Source organism: Penicillium daleae, assembly GCF_028827525.1.
Source record: "Penicillium daleae strain IBT 16125 chromosome Unknown utg000009l_segment0_segment0, whole genome shotgun sequence".
NCBI classification, from domain to species: domain Eukaryota; kingdom Fungi; phylum Ascomycota; class Eurotiomycetes; order Eurotiales; family Aspergillaceae; genus Penicillium; species Penicillium daleae.
Window position 1 is genome coordinate 3014243 of NW_026623157.1, and position 22588 is coordinate 3036830.

Consider the following 22588-nt stretch of genomic DNA (forward strand, 5'->3'; position numbering starts at 1 on the left):
AAAAAAAGATAATGTACAGGACAGAACCAAGGCACAATTTACAAACAAGTGTTCATGAATCTAAAGTCATGCATCTGCAGAGCGCAGCACATCAATGCTGCCTCGTCATTCAAAAAGAGTCGTCAATGAAAGCTTTCAAGCGCGAACTATCCTTGGTGGCAATGAAATATGTGCCACCAACGTCGGTCCAGCTGACGCTGTTAGACCAGTAGTTCTTTTGCTGGACTTTGAGGAGATTGATAGGAGAGTTGAGATTGCGAGACTGGATCTTGTGGCCGGCAGGAACGAATGACTTCAATGAGACAATCTTGCACCCCTCCTTCATATCGAGGAAATGGTTGATCAGTTCATTGTTAAGTTGAGGTGTGAATGCCTGATTGTTGATGAGCACCACATCGGCCCGTTTCAAGACATTGACGATGCTCTCCTGCTCAAGGAAATCGCCCCGGACAAGATGTGTCTTACCAGGCGCAATTCCCCAAAGTCGACAACGGGCCTTGAACTCGGCCTGCTGCAACTCTGCCAAATCACAAGCATTGGCCATCATCTCACAACCCCAACTCTCGCAGCCTATTTCAAGCGCGGCTTGCAAGACAACGTTGCCCACACCGGAGCCAAGGTCGACGAACACTTGACCCGATTTCAACTTTGTCTCCTTGAAAATGGTGCTGATGAACCGGGGGAGAAGTTCACCATAGACGTTGTCTGTGCCGTTTTCATATTGCCGCAAAGACTCGACTCGAGGGGATACCGTACGGGCATAGGTTTGGTTGAGAATCCGTTCTACCCATGGTAGATCAATACGCTGAGTCGCATCCAAAGTCTTGGCCAGACTGCCGCTAATTCTCAGCCGCTCGACCGCCTTATTATAATCCTCCACAGCCTCAAGGAACTGTGTCTCCGATGTCACTGCCAACGCACGGCGCAGCCTCCGTCGAATGCCAGTCGTCTCGTCAATAAATTCCTCTGCCTCTTCGCTCGGAATGTAGTTGTCGATGACGGTCTCAATCGCCTGGACGATATCGTCGATAGGCCGGAAATCATCGTTGTCTTTCGGTACCATGCAATCGAATCTAATCAAATAACCAAACCAGTTAGCCTTTGTAATCTCGAACTAGTCCCTTTACACACGTACCTTTCTTTTTGCGAAGCACTGGGGTACTGCAAAAGAATTTCCTTCGGCTTACTCGCGGCACCAAAGGCCGGCTTAAATTTGCCTGCCTTCTGGCCCGAGGTTATGTCCGCAGCATGTACCATCTTGAAAGGCCGGCTTCCTTCATCCGAAAAGGCCTTTACCGAGCGAATGCGCCGCTCCGGATCAGGTTCCGCGCTGGCGCTTGTCCGCGCGCGCTTGCGTACTTCAAAGGAAGTATCACTGTCACCGACATTGTCATCGTCGTCGTCGCTCGAAAGGCGTATCTCTGGGGTCGGTCGTTTCCGCGGGCGGCTGGGGGTGGATAGTCGTTTGGAGGAGCGAGCGTCTGCATCATTCGAAACCGATCGGGCTTTGACCGCGTGTGTCTTGCGGCTCCGTTCCGACGAGGACTGGACTCCAGGGGATCTTGAATCTAGAGTTTGAGCGGAAGGCCTTGTCGGGGTAGCCGGTTTTGTCTGGACGACTTTGCGGACTTGAGTCTTCTTCGCCTGGAGTGAAAAAGACCCTCCTTTCTGGAGGTGGTCGAAAAAGCCCATCGGGGCTGTGGGGGGTAAAAATGCGAAAAAGAGGGCGAGTATGGACAGGAAAAGAATGCTGGAACGACTAACGTATGCACGTAAAGAACATGAGGGGTGGGGAAGGCCCGTATATAAATAAAGAAAAGCCCCAGAAAATGCGCGAGAGGTGTCGAGTGGTGAGAGGAGAGAAGAGAAGAGTTGGATCGACTCGACAAGTTAATCGATAAGCGGCGCCACTCGGGGGAAACCACCGCCGCAATCACGGTTCGTCTTGGCAAATTAGTGCGGGTGGGACTGTTAGCCCGACGACGGCACGCGCGCTACTTCTGTAACTAAAGTACCCTCACAGGAGTAGCTAGGATCTCTACTAACTATGCTGTGGGATTGGGCACACTTCTTCAGTTCATACTGGGAACTTATATCTACATTCCTCTATCCTATTACTGGCACTTTCTCCACACGTTGCTATACTTCGAACCCCATGCAAACGGGTATCATCCAGATTTTGGTCTAATCTATACACTATGAACAAATCAATCATGACTTCTTCTTCGCCAGTCGCTTTTGCGCCCGGATATCCTTCTTCATACGCGAGTCCACAATCTTGTACTTGCCCTTTACGCCACGAGGACGGCCAGAGATACCACGGTTGGCACCACGAGCCACAACCAGCTTGACTTGCTGCTTGGGCTTCTTCTTGGTAGCCTTGCCCATCAGCTTCGAGATGGCCTGCGCCTTGTCGCGCTCAGTTAGGGCCTCGTCATCGGCCAGGAGGGCAGACTTCTTGCGCAGCTTCTCCAACTTCTGGGCAGCCTTGAACTTCTTGCGCCCCTTGGCCTCCATCACCTTCTTGATGGGACGAGCGTTGATAGCTCGCAACTTTTCCTTGATAGCAGCCGCCGCGGCCTTGGTAATAGGTCGTTGGATTTTGCTGTGCTGGCCCTCGTCGTCAAGGAACCATTCTGGCAGACCATCAACGTCACGGAACGAATAGCGATGCCAGCCGTCGTCAACAACATCCTGTGACTTCTTCTCGCCAGTAGCCATCGCCTGTGCAAGAGCCATAGCCTCGGCAGTGATAATGTCGATATCTGCAAGGTAGATGTTAGAAATGGACAACATATATCTCGATTTGGAATGAAGAGGGGCTTACCCAGCTGGCCATTGGCCTTGCGTGGATCCTTGGGCTCCTCAATCTCCTCGTCAGAGTCGATCCATTCGGACTCTTGCTTCTTCTTGGGTTCCTTCTTGGGTTCTTTCTTGGCCTTGGACTTGGATGTCGGGGCTGGGACCTCTTCCTCTTCTTCCACCTCGCTATCCTCTTCCTCTGCTTCTTCATCCTCCTCTTCCTCGTCCTCATCTTCAGACTCTTCCTCATCCTCCTCCTCTTCCTCTTCTTCTCCTATGCCTTGGAAGAGATCCTGATCAAAGAACATGGACGCATTATTTGAGAGGCTGTCGGACTTGGGCACAGCATTCTCAGAAAGATCAGCGTCGGAGTCGTCTTCCTCCTCCTCCTCCTCCTCTTCGTCGCTCTTATTGTCTTCGGAAAAGCCCTCCCACTCGTCGGCCTCGTAGTCCTTGCGAGCCTTCTTGGCGCGCAATTTCGAATCCCTATCCTCCATGCGCTCTTGGTAAATCTCATACATGCCGTCGAGTTCACGTTCCAGGCGGTCGCCGTCGTCATCACTATCCTCCTCCGATTCAGACTCGTCCTCGCTCTCGCTTTCAGCGGGCACATCGCGGGCACTGACCACAGCATCTCTGGCACCTAGTCGGTCCACGCGCTTGAGGGAAAAGGTGGAGTCTTCTCCTCCGGGTCCAATTTGCTCCATGCCGATATCCATGGGTGTGGTCATGTGCATCTGCAATCGAACTATCTCTTTGCGCTTCTTCTCGTTCTCCTTGCGTCGCTCTTTCTTGCTACGAGCGGTCTCCTTCTCGCGCATGCGCATGAGATCTTCTTGAATGGCCAACTCCTCGTCCATCGGGGCGACCTCGGCCACTTCCTCACCCTCTCCATCCTCCTGCTGCTTCTTCTTGACGCTTAGGCCGAACTTCTCCCGCACCTTCAAACGCCAGCGAAGCAAGTTACGGAATTCCTTCTTACCGAGAATCTTGAGATCCTCGCAGCAGGTTCGGATCTCGTCGGTGGTTTCCTCCAGCCTATTCAAAGTAGACATAGCAAGATCTCCACCTATTGGCTGCTGGAAGCTCAGTTTGTTGTACCCACCCAAGATCGCAATGGGGTCAATGGTATTGATAAACTCGGTGACAGGGATTTCCTTGTGCTGAGTGTAGTCTCCCTCCTCGTAACCCTCACGCTTTCGCTTCTTCTTCTCTGGGTTGAAGACCTTGGCTTCATGGTTGGGAGTCGCATCTTGCAATTCGGCAAAGACATGCTTGGGGTCAAGGAACTTCGGATCGATGTGCTTGGGCGCCTTGAAGCCACGGCAGACGACGAAAATTTCGGCGGAAACGTTACGCGACGAAGGAGGCTTGGTCGCCTCGACAGACTGGAACAGCTGTTTGAAGACCCACAGCAGAGGGTTGTAATCCTTAGACCGGAAAACCTTGGTGACAAAGTTTCCCCCTCAGCCAAGAACTCCGTAGCCAACTTCAACGACTGCAACACAAGCTCGGCCTGGGAGAAAGCATCCTGAACCCAAGCTGTGCCGACGTTGGGCGCACCGTCGTGAAGAACCGTGTCTGCTTTCCAGTGTTTCAAATGCGACCGGATCGTAGCACGGCACTTTTCGGTGGTGATGTCGCTTTGGAAAGAAATGACTCGAGGAATGGATTTGATGGGAGCAAGATCGACGCCGACAATGAGACTCTGTGCAGGCATGCATTCCGCTGCCACTTGACACCATGACTATGGCATTATTAGAATTGAGACCGCCTCCGGTGAACTGAGTGGAGGAAAAGAAACTTACACCTGGGGCCGCACAAAGATCAAGCAAGACCTTGCTCTTCTCGAGAAACCCATACTTCTTGTTCAACTGAATCAACTTGAACGCAGCACGAGCACGGTAGCCCTTCTCCTTTGCCAGGCGATACCATTTATCCAAACGACCTTTTCCGTTCTGGAAGCCAATTAGTATAGGTGGCCAGCAAGAAAGACACACTTAGAACTCACCTTCTTCTGAATCGCCATTTTGAATCACGGGCGGTCTTATCCAAGACCTGACTACCCTGAAAACAAACGGAGAAAAAAGACCTTCGGCGGTTGTATACGTTTACCCCGGCGGCTGCTGGAAAGAAAAAAAGTCGAACTTATCGCTCACCGCCTTCCAACCATCAGCGAGTTGTTGGGGCCTCAGGCCACAAACAGATCAGGCCAGGCCAACAAGGCCAACATGTGACGTGCGTGATATCGGCCCCCCGGTCCGTGGCGCTGTGTAGTAGCTTCCCAACAAGATCTGTCTTTTGAGATTTGGATTCTTCCTCTATAGCGATACAGATTTCCTGATGATAGTACCCCCGCCTCCATGACCGGCAAGGGATCTCGCAAGAGAGTGAAAGCCAGCCCCTCTGGCGCGGACTCACTGTTCCCCGCGTCTCCGAACAATGCTGCCCGAGACCGCTCAGACTCACAGACTCAGAGCCGCTCGGTATGTCGAAGCTCATCAGGAAGCTGGTACCTGTCGACCATATAGCTAATCACTCATTTCTTCCCCCATAGAGTTGGTACCCTGGATCCTGGTCGGCTATCTCGCGTGCATCCAAGGCAGCTCCAGTTACCGAGGTTGCCCGTGAGAGCATATCGGTTGCGCAAAACGTAGCTAGCAGCTTTGTGAACTCTTCGACCTCCCTTCTCGACACGCCCAGACAAAATCGTCATCCATCGATTCAGTTGACCAAGAAAGCCGGCGCATCGACTAGATCCCTTCCTGCGGACGTCACTACGACTCGAGTTAATATTGCGTCAGATGGTTCAGCTTCTACAACAGCGTTGGATACCCTCGAGGCACCCGCAGCTGCAGAACCAACACCGGATAAAGAGACATCAGAAGTGACCACTTTGAAACCTTTAGAGAAATCAGTGGAAGAGGAAGCGTCGAACGTTGAGAACGTTGGTGTTGAGCCTAATACTTTGGAAGCAGCTCAAGCGCCAGCTGATCAGCCCAGCGGATGGTTCTCATGGATATATAAGTCTGGAACTGCAGGAAAGAACAGTTCAGCCGACCCAGAACGTGCAGGAGAGGTAGAGAGGTCCGCCGAGAACGACCCTACCAAGCACGCTGAACCCCATCCGACCGCCAACGACACCAGTGGACAAGAGGTGGAACATAATTACGGACAAGAGCAAACCCCAGCCCAGGGAGGGGACACAATAGAAACGACTTCAACGGCTCAGAAGCGGTCGTGGCTACAGATGTGGTACGGGTTGGGTCCATCAAACAAACAAGAGGAACAGCGTGCAACGGAGCCACCCCAGCCACCTCCAGGAGACACTAGTACATCGACGGATCAAGACGCGAATATGGCGCCTAAGGACTTTGCAGACCGTCCAGAAGACGTACCACCGGCCTCACAAAATATTGTTGGAACTACGAAATCCTCGGGTTGGTCCTTCTGGTCCAAAGATAGCTCCAAGGATGCTGCACCTGACAAACCCCAAGAAGTCGAAGCCGTGGAGGCTATAGTCACTTCAGATACACCAACGAAACCGACGTCAGTGGATCCAACCGCCGAAACTAATGTCAATATCACGAAGAAAGGAAGCTTAAAAGTTAAGCCATCCAAAGATAGCCGCGTGAAGGACGGCATAGTGTCCACCGTCGAAGCTACACCGACTTCCATGCCACCAGTTGTGCCGAAACCCGCCGATGCTACTGCATCGAAACAACTACTAAAAGTCCTCCCGAACCAAGTACTTCCGAAATTCGAAGACACCTTTGCAATGGAGGAGTCACCATCATTATTGCAAAGTCTGGGCCGGTTGTTGCATTACACCAAAGGCCCGGAGCATCATCATGTGGCTCGCATCAAAGAACCACCTCGCATTAAACGAGCCCTGACTATTGGAGTTCATGGGTATTTTCCCGCTCCGCTGATTCGAAGTGTGCTTGGACAGCCTACTGGAACGTCGATTCGATTTTCCAACATGGCCGCCGAGGCGATTCGAAAATACACGGCAGATCACGGCTACACCTGTGAGATAGAGAAGATCGCACTGGAAGGCGAAGGCCGCATTTCAGAGAGGGTTGACTTGTTGTGGAAACTCCTTTTGAATTGGATGGAAGAAATTCGCAAGGCCGATTTCATCTTGGTGGCGTGCCACAGCCAAGGCGTACCAGTCTCTATCATGTTGGTCGCGAAGTTGATCTCCTTTGGCTGTGTCAATGCTTCGCGCGTGGGAGTTTGTGCCATGGCTGGCGTGAACATGGGCCCATTCTCTGCTTATCGTTCCAGGTGGATCAGCGGGTCTGCTGGAGAGCTGTTCGACTTTGAATTACCCTTCAGCATGGTCTCCAAAGAATACGAGACTGCTCTGAAGCGCGCTCTTGACTTTGGCGTTCGCATCTCTTATATTGGAAGCATCGACGATCAGCTCGTCTCCTTAGAGGTATGTCCGGGATATGTATATACCGCTGCTGAAGCTTTGCTAACCATGGCTGGCAGTCATCCTTATTCTCTACAATAGCTCATCCATACATCTACCGCTCCGTGTTTGTAGATGGGCGGGTCCATGCACCAAGCTTGTAAGCGCAAGACACTACATCACCCTTGTCTTGATACTAACACATCTTACTAGCCTCTCTCACCTTGTTGGTTTTGCTCTGAAATTACGCAACCTCGGCATCCCAGATCACGGCCTCATCCGTGAACTGAGCACTCCTTTAGCTGGCAGTCTATACACAGGCGAGGGACACTCCCGTCTGTACGACGATGAAGCAGTCTACTAGTATGTGTCCACTCACCTGCCGATTCCGTTCTGATGTCACAATGACAATACTCACATTTATCACTAGCATGGCTATCCAATTCGCTTTGGAAACATCCTCCGTCCCAGATGCTAAACTAAACATCAAACGATCCAGCCCCGCCATTTCCCCGAACCCGTATATCTTGCCTTTCGCGATGCGCGGTCTCCTCGAGGAAGAATATGTCAGACGCGAGCTGCACGAAGAAACCATGGAGCTCCTTCGCCAATTCGATGACTGGAAGCCCTCGAGTAAGGTCTTGAAGGATGTCAAGTTTCGACTCGAGGGTATCCGGTCGAAGCTGTAGCCTTCGTTGCATTTAAAGGCTTTGCTACCATCATGGACGGGGTTATGAATATGGGTGTTTTCCTTTTCCTTCCGGTTTAGCGTTCTTTCAATTTAGCGGCATTTAGAGGAAATACACAGTTGCCTCTGCTTTATTCCCCCCAGTCAATCCTTTTTGCTTTCGTTGCTCAGGAATCTACCTAGATATGGGATTTGATAATTTGTGTATGCGGTCTTTATTATGGTCGTTCCGAGATAGATATATGTATTATAACCTTAGAGAAGAACAATGGAGATTGCGCCGTGTACATAGAAAGTCTTTCTCAAAGTCGCAAGTAGTGGAGATGAGTGAGAAGAAGGCAACCTCTTCGCAAAACATGCAGAAGGAAAAAAAAAAAAGTCATCTGCTAAACAGATGCAGAAGGGAACGCCGTTTGATATGCACCCTGAATTTCGTCTGCGAGATTGTCAGTAATAGAACGCAAATCAGGGAACCAGGAAAAGAAAGCAAATACTAACCTCGCATCCCATCCAACGCCTCGAAAGCAAACGAATAATTCGAAACAGCCGCAATGATCCGCTCCAGTCCCCGTCTAAGCTCTTCCACGAGCTGTTCTGTCGCATCACTCGCAAGCACACTCTCCACGTCTGGCGATAGTTGCTTCGCCACACGGGCCTTGTAGAAAATCATGAACATCGCATAGCTACTTTGCATAAGACAGCATGCAAAAGAGGGCATTGTTCGAGGCAGGGGTTGTCCTGATTGATGTTGTTGCCGATGCCTGTTTTCGGACAGTGGCTGGGGATACGGCAAGGCCTCGAACATGCGGGAAATAGTGAGTGCGGATTGCAGACAAATCTTTGCAGAGTGCTGTGGGCTGTATGGGAAACCGGATGCAAAGGGGTATTGTGGGTATTGGGGGATGTATGGGTGGATGTCGGATGAAGTTGAGGAGTCGGATGGGGTCATGTATTCCGTTGATGAAGCCCGTTGGAAGTGATCGAGATTACTGCATGAGCAGGAGACGTTGTTTATTGTTGATCCTTGAATGGTCGGTTTTGTGATTGTCTCTGTTGATGCGTTGATTGCGTTTGCGGCTGTTAGGTCGCAGTGTCTTTTGATGAAGATGGGTATATCGGAGAATGCTCGGAACCGATGAGTTTTAATTTGTGCACTGGAGTGGACTTAGCGGATGGCTTCTTGTGTTAGACAACAAAAGGACGGTGCATACCTTGACAGCTTGATCCGGGAGATTGCCCGTATGCTCTGAGCAGTTATTGTCTCGCGACGATCGTCAAAGTCCGGCTCGTGAGAAACCATTGGAAGCATATCTGTCTGCGCAAGCACCGAGTTTGTCCAGGAATCGAGTTGCTGCATGCGTTCAAATATGTAATGGAGACCCGATTGTGATGTGAGACTCTTGTTCAGATCGGAGATGAACTGAGTCGCTGATACCAAGACTTGTTGTGCTTGGATAAGAATGGACCAGCCCTGCACAAAAGTTAGAGCGGTGATTTTAATTAAAGCATTTTGGTCAGAAGGAGAACAAACCTCAGCATCCGACTCGAAACGTGGGTGTGGAGTCGTAAATTGCGGGTCATTGATGACTATCGTCGGGGGCTGTCACTCAATTAGAGATCAATATTGATGAAAAATGGGTCTGTCCTTGGGCCAATTGTACTCACAGTGGTGCTCACAATAGAGCCTTGAATGACGCAATAGTACTATCAGATGAAAGAATTAGCCAAGATGAAGAAGAAGATGCAGAATACAAGGTAATTTTTACCGTCATCCACCAAGCTCTTCGCCGAGCCTCAGAACATTCATCGTTGTCCATGCAGGAATGAAGAGACTTGTCCAGAGCAAGCGCCAAAGCTTGGCCAGCGCGATATCTCATCTTGAGAAGATTTCCCCTTTGAGAGTACTCATATACCGAGAGAATCAGCAGGGCTAGAAGAGTCTCGAGATCTTCCGGAGTCATAGGGTGAAGCCTCTCTCGATTCACTGAAGGCCGCGCACTGGATAATGCTTGACCAGGGTCCGTGGAGGACAGCTCCAGATCACATTCCGTCTCGATGATTGAATTAGCTAGTTGCGCAAATGTATGTGCGTACGTCCTCCGCTGAAGAACGGACGCAGGTGAAGATGGTTCCGGATCATCAGGATGTGGAATTAGTGCCAGGATTGCTGAAATCGCCAGACTCAGCGGCGAGCGAGGCCTATACATCATAAGAGGCTCCGATGACGGCCCAGGAGAGACTGGACAATGCAATGGGCGGTCTTGAAACTGTGACGATGCCCGGGGAGGCAAGATGGGGAAATATGAATGAATGAAATCATAATAGGCGTTCAAACTTGCCGGTGCATGTTAGAATCTCGGGATGGAGATTGAAAGGAACAGTGTAGGACTCACATTTCTGGTTCACTCCCGTAAGTTCTCACCAGACATGACGTTGTACTCATGGGGGACGGCATAGGCTCCATATGAACATGAGACGGACTTTCATCTCCAGCATAGAAGCCCTGAAATAGAGAGCCCACTTGTGGGAAATCTATATGCCTCAACCCAGCGCCCGGTAGAGACAGCACGTCGATTTGAGTGAACATCCCCGGCGCTATAGCATTGTTAGTGACACAGGTACGCGCATTATCGCTAGACAGGCAATTCGTACGTTCGTCGAACTCCGCGGAGGGATCCACAGCATACTGTGCATCTTCATGCGGGGCCTCTTCTTCCGGAGAGGGCGAGGCCTTTTGCTTCTTCTTTCGTGGCCCACCCCGTTTGCTGGGCAGATACGAGCATTTTCGGTCTTTGGCGACACACTAAAAGAGGGATTAGTACGTAGTCCGATCTACCGACGGGATCTGTGCGAGCCACAAGCTCCACCGCTAGGAATAAAGTGGCCCAGAACAAGAGGAGAGATGCTGGGAATCGAAAAAAAGGATTGCAAAGACATACATTGGAACAAGGTTCCTGCCCGCCACAGCGTGTTCTGGAAGCGCGACTAGGGATGACCGTTAGCACAAATCCTCGACTGAGCGACGTCGCCGGGGAGCCATTGAGGGCGTACCAAGGCAAACAAGCTACTTTGACGGGCGGTTTGGCGAATTTCTTGCGAATTGGCCGAGGCGCCGTCGAGACAAGCCCGGACTCGTTCTGAAAAGTGTCGACCATGGCGAATCACACTGCCGGGATAGCATGGGGCGATCCTCCGCTAACTCCCCCGCCAGGCCCTCTTTGTCGGGATCTGGGGCTGGCTGCTTTTTCCTCTTTTTGTCTTTTTGTTTGGCGACCAGAAGGCAGGGGGGAGGGGGTGGCTGGTGCCTTGTTCTTTGATAGCTTGTCGTTGGATTTTAGCCCGGATGACACAGAAGAATCCCGAGTGAGAAAGTGAAGAAAAGCCCTGATATACAAGCGGTGCGCTGATTGCTTGATGGTTCGTGATCCAAATCCCGAGCCGTGGAGATTCGGGATTTGCTTCGCGGTACGGTGGCCGCTTCCAATTTGTCACTATCACTGTATGGGGGGAAGTTTTCTTTTCAAGTTGAGCCTCGGATTACTAGAGATAGAGACGGACATGGCAGAAATGACGGCCTCAAAGAGAAGTTCAGTGTGGCATGTTTTTCTTCCGTTTTTTTGGCTTTCTTCTCAATGCCTTGTCCTTGGCCAAGAAGAAGTTCCTGTCACGTTCGGGTCACGTGGCGGGTTCTTTTCGCCGAGTTTCTTGAAAAGTCCCAGCTCAAGTATGCACACACTGCCATTGTTACTTCAGAAATACATCAAGAACCCTGGAACCGAGCCATTGGGTGTGAGCCCTGACTTCAGATCTTTGCTGGTGATGCAGATCGATCGGGATGGATGACTTGCCCGGCGTATCTTTGTCCATTGTTGGGCAGCTGTGGAAGTGGAGTCGTCGGGAAGGGGGCCACTGTAGAAAGCTACTAGCTACTTCTGTAGCTAATTGCATTGACTAAATGAGTAGCTATGGACAATCTGCAGATGTATAACATTCCTTTGGTCCGTGTTATGCACAAAGTGGGATGTGTACGGGTCCGCACAAGGAACAAAGTACCGTATATCGCTCTACTGGATCAGGACGCAAGTGCACTGCAGGATAAGGAAAATAAGTCCTCTCGAAGATACCCAACCTGTGTTCAACAGATTCGTCAGACTCATTAGCCCATTGCGAGAGCCCCACTGCGGACCTGCGCATCAGGGTTCTCTAGCAACTATAGCAAGTCTAGCAACTTGGGAAGAAAGTCCGATATCAGACTCCATGCCAAAGGTACAGTGCATGGTCAAGTGCATCGCACACTGCACATGAATCCAAATATAGTCTAACAATATGTACTCGTCCGAGTTCCGTCATATCCACGCCGTACAAGACTCGACGCGTCGATCTTCAACCTCTGGGCCCAGCGGAGGAAAGCTTAATGCCCGTCACATACCGCACGCTGTCCCATACGTTGTCGGGCACCTTCACGGGCAGTTTGTGACCCTTCAGCTGCTGATCGATCAACCACATTCCAACCACGAATTCTTCTTTCGTCAAAAGGCCAATCTGCTGGCTGTCCACCAGATCCCACACCTGCGCCAGCATCGCCGGTGGCAGTCGGCTGCGGGACCAGATCTCTCGCACCACCAGATTCAACACCATTTCGGATGCGGGCGGCCCTTTCTCGGTCCCGTTCGGCCCACGACCGGGTATCCTTCGGTCAAGTGGAATCAGCAGTCCCTTATTGGACGCCCACACGCCTTCGTAGCGTTTGCGCTCTTTCTCGGTGACTTCACGCTTCCATCGTTTGCGATCGCCCTCATGATGCTTGTGGGGGTGTTTGTGGAGTAGGTTCATCTTGTGGCGGCGGTGGGCGTCGGCTTCCTCGGCCTTCGGAATGCTGCGGAGCGTCATCGGCATGCCCTTGGATGGACTCGGTGTCCGTGATAGATCGCTCTGGGGCGAGTGTGCGAATTGTAATATTGATCGGGACTGCGCTCCTCGTCGTGAGGGGGGAGGTGGTGGGGGTAGCTTTGTCGCGGGAGATGCTCGTGCGGATGCCAAGGACGATGCGATAATCGCGTTTGAGAGGGCTTCTTCATCTATGCCACCCGTCTCATTCGTGGCGCTTGAGCTGCTATGGTACGAGAGACCCGATACTGAAGCTATACTGGGCGTGGAAGGGCGAAGGAACGGAGTGCCGGTAAGAACTGGGGTTCGCATAGACGCCCTCGAAGCGGTAGTCCGCAGTGGAAGTCTCGGTTTGGAATCATTGAGAGAGCTTGTGGTCATTCGAGAGCTGACAGAGAGATGGGGGCTGGGGGCTGGGACACGGACACTTGCTGCGCGAGGTGGGAGGGACGGGGGTTTCTCGTAGAATTCGGGCTCTAATTCGGGCTCGGACGTAGCCATATCATCTCGAAGCATGGTGTCCACGGGGTTCTGTTTAGTGAGGACTCGGGGTCGAATTGGAGTGGGTGAGCGTAGCTCTCGTCGTTCCTCGGCTGCTTGGGACTGCATTCTGCTTGCACTGCGCGCAGCACTGATCTTGGCGGCAGCGGCAGCGGCGGTTGCTTCTTGTACCCTTGAAGGAGATCTCTCGACAGCAAGACGCGCTGCGATTTGCCCTGGCGACACGGATGGCGGCGTTGTTCGTCCCCTCGACACGGCTCTGGGCGGCGGAAGGGTGTTGTTGGCTGTGAACCGCCCGATCTTTTCCTTCACGGAGCCCACCTCGGGGCCGTTATCAGACTCCATTTCGAGGCGACGTTCGGCATGCCGATTCAAAGTGCTGGCCACTGCGGCTCTGGCTGCGGCGGAAGGTGGTGAGGCCACATTGGATGATGGGTTGGCGTTCGAGAAGGCGATAGTGGCGCCGAGCAGCGCGGAGTTGTCTCGGGAGGCCGGGGAAGTCAACCGCGGGTTGGCGGCGGCGATCTCGCCGTTCATTTCCCCCGTCTTCCGATCCAGCGAGAGGAAGTCAGGGAAAGGAGCGGGTTGGATAGGAGGGATGGGGGAAGACTCCAAGTCTAAACTCTCCAGGTTGCACTGCAGCTGATGAGAACGACAAAGATGACGCTGGCCCCAGGCCCACTTTGGAGGCCGACCGTGCACGACACCTTGTCAGCTTCAGCTGTGCAGCCGAAGTAGGACAGTGGGGAGCTACAGTACGGAGTATAGGCCTAGTTGAATGGGTCTACGACCTCTTATACTAGGCTAATTAGGATCAATACATAGCACGGGTTACTTGTGGATATTCCATTAGGATAGAGCCACCTAAAAGTAACCAGTTACCGTTTTACCTTCAGCATAGTATCCAACTATCCGAGAGGCCTTGGTCGTATGGATGTATTGTCAGGCTATGGAGTACAATCAGTCCGTGCAAGTAGCAGTCAGTGGTCTATAGGACCACACAATTCCTAACCAGATTGTTAGAAGTACTCTACTCTGGAGTAGAATCAACTTCCCAACCCTGTTCTTCCCCAGATTCTTCTTCCAACATCCCCAAATTTAACCGAGCCGGCCCGTTTAAATCCTCCCAAGAACCAATCGCCGTGTCTTCTCCGCAACAAGCCCAGCTTTTCTGGACCAAAAGTGGATGAGCCCCCGGCCAAATTATCCCCGAATTGCCCCCTCTCTCGCTCGCTCTCTCTCCAATTGGCAATGGACATCAGACATTTCTTACCTTTATAGTCACGTAGCCCCCCTAGCCCTCCAACCCTAGGTCCCTCGGCTCTTCCCCTCCTTTTGGTGCATCGAATTCCTCGTCGTCTCGGAAATGCCGCATCGTGTCCGGATGCACCCCCTGGAGCCGCCATGCTCTCGGAGAATGAGACTGACCATGCGGCCGACGGCGATCTCACAGCCGACGTAAATCCCCCCGCAAGGGACTCGGTGGATCGCGAGCAAGGCGCAAATCATTCCGCCAGTGGAGACCGAGTGGAACAAGGAGCAGGCGCTGGCCAGGTGCAATGCTCTGTGTGTAGTAGCACCTTTCGACGTCCGGAACATCTGAAGCGCCATTTGCGCAGTCATACCAAGGAAAAGCCGTTTGAGTGCGCACAATGTGGCCGCCACTTCTCCCGGACGTAGGTGGTCTTCTTTTTTCGTTTCTGCGCCGAAGCGGCAGCAGCAAGCTTCGCAATATGCTAACGTGCACAATGGTGAATATAGCGACACCCTCCATCGGCATGAGTTGAGTCATCATACCCCCGGAGGGGAAGGAGGAAAGGATCGTCCGCATCGCATCACCGTTAAAACATTCAGGGCATGCTTTAGTTGTGCGACGGCCCGAGTCCGATGTAGCGGAGGCATGCCGTGCGGACGCTGCGATACTCGCTCGCTCGAATGTCAGTACCCGACGGAGAGAAGGTCTAAAGCAAGGCTACGCAATGGAAGTTTCAAGGGACCGTCAGTTATGGAGCCTCTGGAGTCAGAACCCCAGTCGCCTCGAATCTCGTCACCTCGGCCGAGTGGAAACAATGTGGCTCATCCACACGATATTCCCTCCCATCAACTCGGCCAATTCTCAATTAATGCAGTAAATGATTCGCCAGGCTCACCCAAGACATCAATACACCCTTTTACAAGCCCCACAGATCCTCGATCGGAAAACAAATCATCGGAAGGACGGGGTTCTGTTGCAGGCCCTTCCAATCCTCAACTCTATACCCCATCTGCCAATCCCACTGCCGACGCCCCCACCTTACCGCCGAATGTCTATCAGAATGGAGAGTACAACCCGGGATATGGCGAACTTTCAAATCCCGGTATACTCCCTGTGGGTACTACAGCCAACCTCGTTCCCGGAATGAGGGAGGTCGAGGCTGGGATAAGTGCCCCGGGAGTTGATATGGATATCGACATGACCGGAAACCCGGAAATGGCATTAGGTTTTGACCCCTCGATATTCGATCAATCGATGCTCTCTACGATCAATTGGCTGCCGAATGAGTTTTTTGCCGGCCCAACAAATGACCAATCCCAATCCTCCAGGGTTCCACAGCATTTCTCTCAAGGCACCTTCCCGGAGAGCTATGGGCCAAGATTCTGGCAGCCTTCGGTGATCAACGCTGACAATATAAGCTCATCGGTTCCTGAAAACAATACCCATACCCCGTCCGGACCTCTTTCTCTAGGTACTGACATGGGAAGCCCGAGGCGCTACTCGCACGTCGGGAGTGAATCATCACCGCACGCGGAATCGGTGGATTCTGGCAAGCGTTCAGCCGACTTCTACGTTGATGGTGGTGGCGCCAGGCTTCCGAGGTACAGAAAAAAACAAACCCCTTGGTCTACCTCCTCAACCGACCTGCCAACCGCAACGGGACAAGCCGTGTGCGAAAACAACACACGTCGATTCGGCTTCCCGGGCATACAGGAGGTTAATTTGGAGAATATCTCGGAAGACGTGCTCCGTTCGATTCGACCTATTGAAGCGACAACCTACGACGAAATATATCGCAATTTTCTCTTACTCTGCCGAAATGATAACCCGTTCTTCGAAATGTTCGAAACCGAGAACTTTCCAAGACCGGAAGAATGCACTCGATATATTGCCTGCTATTTTGATTCATTCCAGGCGGTTTACCCAATATTCCATGTTCCCACGTTTGATGTGAATCAGTGCCATTGGATCCTGGCTTTGGCTATTCTAGCAATCGGCTGTCATAGCTCTAGTATCCATGATGCCGATCAGTGCACAGCTGCTTTTCATGAGATGCTCCGAAGGGCCATACACGTCGAGGTAAGTCTTTCGCTCTTTGGATAAACTTCTTCTTTACTAATAGTGTATAGAAGGGAAAGCGTCAAACTGGATCGACTCCTCTGAGTCTGCTCCAGGCCATGCTGCTCAACTGTCTTGGACTGTTCCACAGCGGGATTGAAAAAGACAAGCTATTAGCTCTAAGCTCTTTCAAAGAACTCGTGAGCTTTGTGCAAAATAAGAAGCTGCTGGTCGCCTCCAAGCCATTGAAGGAATCAAGCAGGATCTCAGGAGAAGTTTTATGGCAGAAATGGATCGATGATGAAACTCGGAAGCGGACTGGCTACTGTGTCTGGGTAAGCTTCGCCTGGAATAGAATGAAGTTGGAATTACGCTGATCATTGGATGAAAGCTTGTGGATTGCACGCTTGCTTATTACCTTGATGAGCGACCCCTCCTCTCCTTGGATGACGGACAAGCTGCATTGCCCGCGCATGAGAAACTTTGGCAGTCGAGCACGATGGAAGATTGGAAGCAGCTTTGGAACCAATCTAGCGGTACCGATTACCCCAATCTTACTATCAGATCAGGTCATCCGCTAATTTTGGCAGTGAACGAATCGCTCTATGATTCCGTACATATCCTATATATTGAGAAGAGACTTGTCTGTGGTATTGGCGAATTCAGTCACATCCTGCTCATCCACGCTCTGTACCATCGAATGTGGGAAGTGGGCGATTACTTCCGCCGACCTCTATCATTCTGGAACCCAACCGCGAAAAAGCAATCTCGGGAGACTGCTATCCCCACGGGTTCTGTTTGGCTCCCGGGAATCCCATCATACTCTAAATGGCGCAACAGCGCTTGCGATTGCTTGGATATCCTCCACTGGACGGCTAATAGCACCATCGCCAAAGCTGCAGGCTTGGAACATCCTACCGTTTTACATCTCCACGCCGCTCGACTTGTTCTGTTGGCACCGTTCCGGGAGATTCGCTCGCTTGCAACGTCTCTCGTGACGGACAAGCTACGGTGGAGCAAAAGACATCAAGCCATTGAATGGCAGTATATCTGGCGCTGGATTAAACATGATCAGTACAAAGCTCGGCTGTCGATGATCCATGCTGGAGTGACCCTCTGGCATGTCAGGAGATACTCTACAAATGCATTTCATGAGCCAGTCGCGGCATTCCTCGCAGTTCTCACCCTCTGGGCATACGGGGCCTGCCATGCTCACGCACCCCAAGACTCGAGTCCGCACACTCAAGCTTCTCGAAACGAGCCATTGCAGGAGCCAAGCTTTATCCATTTAGATCGGCCGTGTGACGATGAGCTCGTGCAGCTATTTGTTCGTGAAGGCCACTCTATGAGAGGGAATGTTACGGGCGTGGGAGATATTTGTGCGCCCGAGGGCCCTGAGAGAATTTTGCGAGTTGGCTGTGAGACTCTTTCGGGTTTGACTGCTTGGGGTCAGTCGAAGAAATTCGTCTCGATTCTGACTCGTCTTGCGGATCTTGTGTCACAAGGGGAACAGAGCCGCAATCCAAACACGGATGCTTGTTGAAAAACTTTCTTACTTCTTTGAAGATCATTCTGAAATACCCCCAATTTAGAATTCAATGTACAACATCTTTCAATCCATGTTTATACCATTCTGTTACACCTTGTAAACCCATAGCGATACTGTATAGCTTATAACTAGCCAGTACAGAAAGGGTGATGTCACAGTGCACGCCGAGCTCGTTATCTTATCGCGGAGCTGCCTAAAATCGTCTGGGGAACTTCCACCTCCATACATCTTCAACTGTTTACACCATGGATTCCGACGAGATTGTACCAGAGAACACCCAAATTGAGGAGGAGGACCTGGATGAAAAGTACTCGCTTATCAATCACTCTCGTGTTAACCCTACTGACCGCTCAAAAACACAGGTACCCGAATCGGCCGCATAATCGCGCCCCGACACTCCCATTCCATGATCTGTATCTGAACCTTTTCGATCCTCTCAGTGATATCAGAAAGAAACCAAAGGGTCCTAGCTTGGCTAGACGGAAGGCAGGTCCTCATGGAAAGGGTGCGACGAGCTTGAACCCGTATGAACTCCGACGCGACATCATCGCTCGGTTCATTTCACGATGGCGAAAGGAAGTGGGGGACGATATTTACCCTGCCTTCCGGTTAATTCTACCAGACAAGGACAGAGACCGACCTATGTACGGTATGAAAGAGAAGGTCATTGGAAAGATGCTCGTCAAAATCATGAAGATCAACAAGGAATCCGAGGATGCTTCCAATCTGCTGAACTGGAAGCTCCCAGGAGTCTCTGCAGCGCGGATGGCGGGAGACTTTGCCGGACGCTGTTACGATGTCATATCCAAGCGACCTATGCGGACAGAACCAGGCGATATGTCGATTGAAGAAGTCAATAAGAAACTGGACGAGCTCTCCGCTGCGTCCAAGGAGGACCAGCAGGTGCCCATTTTGGCAGAATTCTACCGGCGCATGAACCCGGACGAATTGACGTGGCTCATTCGAATCATTCTTCGCCAGATGAAGGTTGGTGCTACGGAGCGTACACTCTTTAACGTTTGGCATCCCGATGCCGAAAATCTTTACAGTATCTCCAGTAGCTTGCGCCGGGTCTGCTGGGAGCTGCACGATCCCAATATCCGGCTCGAGGCGGAAGATCGTGGGATCGGGCTTATGCAGTGCTTCCAGCCTCAGTTGGCGCAGTTCCAGATGCATTCGTTTGAGAAAATGATTTCGCGGATGCGGCCAACTGAGGAAGATCCGGTCTTCTGGATTGAGGAGAAGATGGACGGAGAGCGTATGCAGCTTCACATGGCCCCCGATGAGTCGATTCCAGGCGGTCGCAGGTTCAGGTTCTGGTCACGGAAAGCCAAAGAATACACATATCTCTATGGAGGAGGGATATACGATGAGAAAGGAGCCTTAACCAGACATTTGGAAAATGCCTTTGCGGATGGTGTGCAGAGCCTCATTCTCGATGGCGAGATGGTGACATGGGACCCAAAGCAAGATGCCCCTGTTCCATTTGGTACATTGAAGACTGCCGCCCTGGCGGAACAGCGCAATCCATTTTCTGATGGACCGAGGCCTCTCTTCCGTGTTTTTGACATTCTATATCTTAATGGGACCGACCTTACCAGGTACACTCTTCGCGACCGTCGCAATGCATTGGAGAAGACAGTCCTCCCAGTTCATCGCCGCTTCGAGATTCTCGAATACCATGAAGCTACTACTGTAGCAGATATTGAGAAATGTCTGCGAACAGTTGTAGCCGAGGCCTCAGAAGGTCTGGTATTGAAGAACCCTCGTTCACCATACCGGTTGAACGAGCGCCACGATGACTGGATGAAAGTTAAGCCAGAATACATGACGGAATTCGGTGAATCCCTCGATCTTGTGGTTATCGGTGGATACTATGGCTCCGGTCATAGAGGAGGTAACCTAGCGAGCTTCCTGTGTGGTCTTCGCGTCGATGATCAGAACTCTTCCCAGGGCTCAGATCCAATGAAATGCTGGTCATTTTGCAAAGTTGGCGGAGGTTTCACGGCTGCCGACTACCAGGAAGTGCGCCATCACACAGATGGCAAGTGGAACGAATGGGATCCCAAGAAGCCCCCGTCTGCCTTGATTGAGCTTGCGGGAGGAGACGCTCAGCACGAAAGACCAGATATGTGGATCAAACCTTCAGAGTCGGTTGTGCTATGCGTTAAAGCAGCCTCGGTATCTGTGAGTGATCAATTCCGCATGGGATTGACACTGCGTTTTCCACGCTTCAAGAAGCTGCGAAAAGACAAGAACTGGAAGAGTGCCTTGTCGATTCAAGAATTCTTGGATCTCAAGTCGAATGCAGAACAGGAACATCGCGAAAAAGAGTTCTCAGTGGATAATTCTCGGAAGCAAAAGCGTGTGAAGAGGGCTGTCAAGGAACCTTTGACCATCGCTGGATACGACGAGAAAGAGAACGTGCAATACTTTGGACCGTCAGGTCATATATTTGATCATCTCAACTTTTGTTTGTCTTTCGAGCTCTCCCGCACACAATTTCATTTGCTAACTGCGTCGATGTAGTCGTCATGACAGAATCAACTGTTCCAGAGAAAAGGACAAAGGCCGAGCTTGAACAACTTGTCAAAGCCAACGGAGGCAAGATCTACCAGACAAACACGGCTGTTCCAAACACGATTTGCATCGCTGAACGCAGTAAGTGCCATCGATTGTGAAGAAATTCAGGCGACATCATATTGATCCTTTGCAGGAACCGTCAAGGTGGCATCGATACAGAAAAGCGGGCAGACTAACATTGTTCGCCCGTCTTGGCTGATTGACTGCGTGAAACAAAATGAGAAAGATGCTGGTCTACCGGACCTCCTCTTACCTTTCGAGCCAAGGTACGTCTTGATGAACCTTCATGGCTCTGTAGACATGAACTAACTCTATGGACTGATACAGACATATGTTTTTCACTATGGAAGACCAATATGAAGACATCAAGCCGAACGTTGATCAATTCATGGACAGCTATGCTCGTGACACCACGGTTGAGGAACTCACAGAGGTACATCATCGGAAATTCCATAGCCCCTGCAACCCACTAATCGTGTTGGCAGATTCTCGAGCAAATGCAGAAAACAGAGGAGCAAACACAGAGACCCCTGGATCCTCATTCAATGCAGAAGATCGAGACCCATATTCAAGACAAGGTCCACTCAGGCTACACAGCGCCCTGTGGATGGCTCTTCCGCGGTCTGACATTCTTCTTCCCCTCAAGTTCCCAAGTCAACGGCGACGCGGCCAGCGATTCAGATTCATCAAGCTCTACGATGGAAGATATCCGTCTAACGATCGCACTCAATACGGCACAGTTTGGAGGAGCCGGTACCGTCTCTTCCCTGAAAGCCCCTGGTGTCACCCATGTCCTTGTCAATACGGAAAAGGTTTCCTCGGCGGAGATCAGCTCGTTGAGAAAGTCATTGGCGGCGGGTTCGCGGAAGAAGATACCTCATATTGTGAGTTTGGGTTGGGTGGAGGAGAGCTGGAAGCATGGGACACTGTTGGATGAAGAGAGTAAGTCCTCATGTTTGCTTTACTACATTTATTCTTCTCTCCGCAATTCCACTTGTGTCATGCCGCTGACATCTATGTGATAGGATTCCAGGTACCGCGATGAGATGGTAATCGGCCCGTTTGAGGTCTCGAGTCTAGTAGTAGAATGATATATCCCGTCTTTATCAAACATTTTCGAAAGAAAAGCATTCATTGTAATTAAGCCAGCTGATGCGTGAGCTCTTATGAAAGATGAGTGAGGATCTTTAGAGATCAGGTTTCATTGAGAGCACGCCGAAGCGGCTGTAATTCTTACGACTGACTTTCTACGTCGTCGTCATACCAGGACACCAATGATAGCAAGGCCATGCACAATCCAACATCTGCTAAACCATCCATCCAGGAAAATGCCCCGTATAGGATAAGTCATCAAGTACAAAAAGAATACACAGATGCAGTACAAAATTACGACAACAACCGTAATAAAAGAATGGCCAGAAAGGAAAACACCCAGATCGACCCATTACCTATTTACAAGATGACGTCGTCATAGGAAACATTTTCCACACTCACCAAACAGAATGGAGTAGTCGATCTTGCGATCGAGATCATTTCTATCGCTTCTTCACTCGCTCACGGCACACATTAATATTAAAATGCCACGAATACTAATAATCGTTGCGCTACTGCACCAAGGAGCAGGGGGGGGGGGGGGGGGAGGAAAACGCTCAGGCGGGGTTTGAGGCCAACCGATCAACGTGGGGAGGTGATCTCGGGGATGATATCACGATGCAGCGGGGAAGAGACCACCACCACCGGACTTGGGCGGCTCGAGAGCGCACTAAGTAATACCGGTACCAGACTAATAAAGCATAATGGGATTGTATGGTTTGAAATGTTTTGGGATTTGTTTGATCTGGTGGG

At 51.2% G+C, this 22588-nt stretch overlaps 7 protein-coding genes across 7 annotated transcripts; 3 read left to right on the top strand and 4 right to left on the bottom strand.

Annotated features, from left to right (window-relative positions):
- Positions 1-109: 109 nt before the first annotated feature.
- dot1 (histone methyltransferase DOT1) lies at positions 110-1692 on the bottom strand (the record flags this gene model as incomplete). The annotated part of the gene is made up of 2 exons (XM_056915623.1): positions 110-1073; positions 1136-1692. The coding sequence occupies 2 exons, from the start codon at positions 1690-1692 to the stop codon at positions 110-112; spliced, it is 1521 nt and encodes a 506-aa protein (XP_056760377.1).
- Positions 1693-2211: 519 nt separating this feature from the next.
- Positions 2212-4831, bottom strand: spb1 (rRNA methyltransferase spb1; the record flags this gene model as incomplete). Its single annotated transcript, XM_056915624.1, has 5 exons — positions 2212-2765; positions 2828-4247; positions 4310-4549; positions 4611-4760; positions 4814-4831. 5 exons carry the CDS (start codon positions 4829-4831, stop codon positions 2212-2214), a joined length of 2382 nt encoding a protein of 793 aa, XP_056760378.1.
- A 334-nt stretch (positions 4832-5165) lies between these two features.
- On the top strand, positions 5166-7911 carry N7458_012243 (uncharacterized protein; the record flags this gene model as incomplete). The annotated part of the gene is made up of 5 exons (XM_056915625.1): positions 5166-5288; positions 5360-7246; positions 7303-7382; positions 7436-7585; positions 7653-7911. 5 exons carry the CDS (start codon positions 5166-5168, stop codon positions 7909-7911), a joined length of 2499 nt encoding a protein of 832 aa, XP_056760379.1.
- A 385-nt stretch (positions 7912-8296) lies between these two features.
- Positions 8297-11065, bottom strand: N7458_012244 (uncharacterized protein; the record flags this gene model as incomplete). Its single annotated transcript, XM_056915626.1, has 9 exons — positions 8297-8346; positions 8409-9064; positions 9122-9381; positions 9442-9510; positions 9576-9614; positions 9677-10244; positions 10304-10505; positions 10563-10713; positions 10850-11065. The coding sequence occupies 9 exons, from the start codon at positions 11063-11065 to the stop codon at positions 8297-8299; spliced, it is 2211 nt and encodes a 736-aa protein (XP_056760380.1).
- Positions 11066-12293: 1228 nt separating this feature from the next.
- Positions 12294-13835, bottom strand: irs4 (the record flags this gene model as incomplete). The annotated part of the gene is made up of 1 exon (XM_056915627.1): positions 12294-13835. The coding sequence occupies one exon, from the start codon at positions 13833-13835 to the stop codon at positions 12294-12296; it is 1542 nt and encodes a 513-aa protein (XP_056760381.1).
- An 867-nt stretch (positions 13836-14702) lies between these two features.
- Positions 14703-18154, top strand: N7458_012246 (uncharacterized protein; the record flags this gene model as incomplete). Its single annotated transcript, XM_056915628.1, has 5 exons — positions 14703-14974; positions 15060-16632; positions 16683-16946; positions 17003-17147; positions 17202-18154. 5 exons carry the CDS (start codon positions 14703-14705, stop codon positions 18152-18154), a joined length of 3207 nt encoding a protein of 1068 aa, XP_056760382.1.
- Positions 18155-18405: 251 nt separating this feature from the next.
- N7458_012247 (DNA ligase (ATP) DNL4) lies at positions 18406-21788 on the top strand (the record flags this gene model as incomplete). The annotated part of the gene is made up of 7 exons (XM_056915629.1): positions 18406-18467; positions 18523-20633; positions 20690-20821; positions 20877-21009; positions 21071-21176; positions 21229-21685; positions 21769-21788. The coding sequence occupies 7 exons, from the start codon at positions 18406-18408 to the stop codon at positions 21786-21788; spliced, it is 3021 nt and encodes a 1006-aa protein (XP_056760383.1).
- Between the last annotated feature and the right edge of the window lie 800 nt (positions 21789-22588).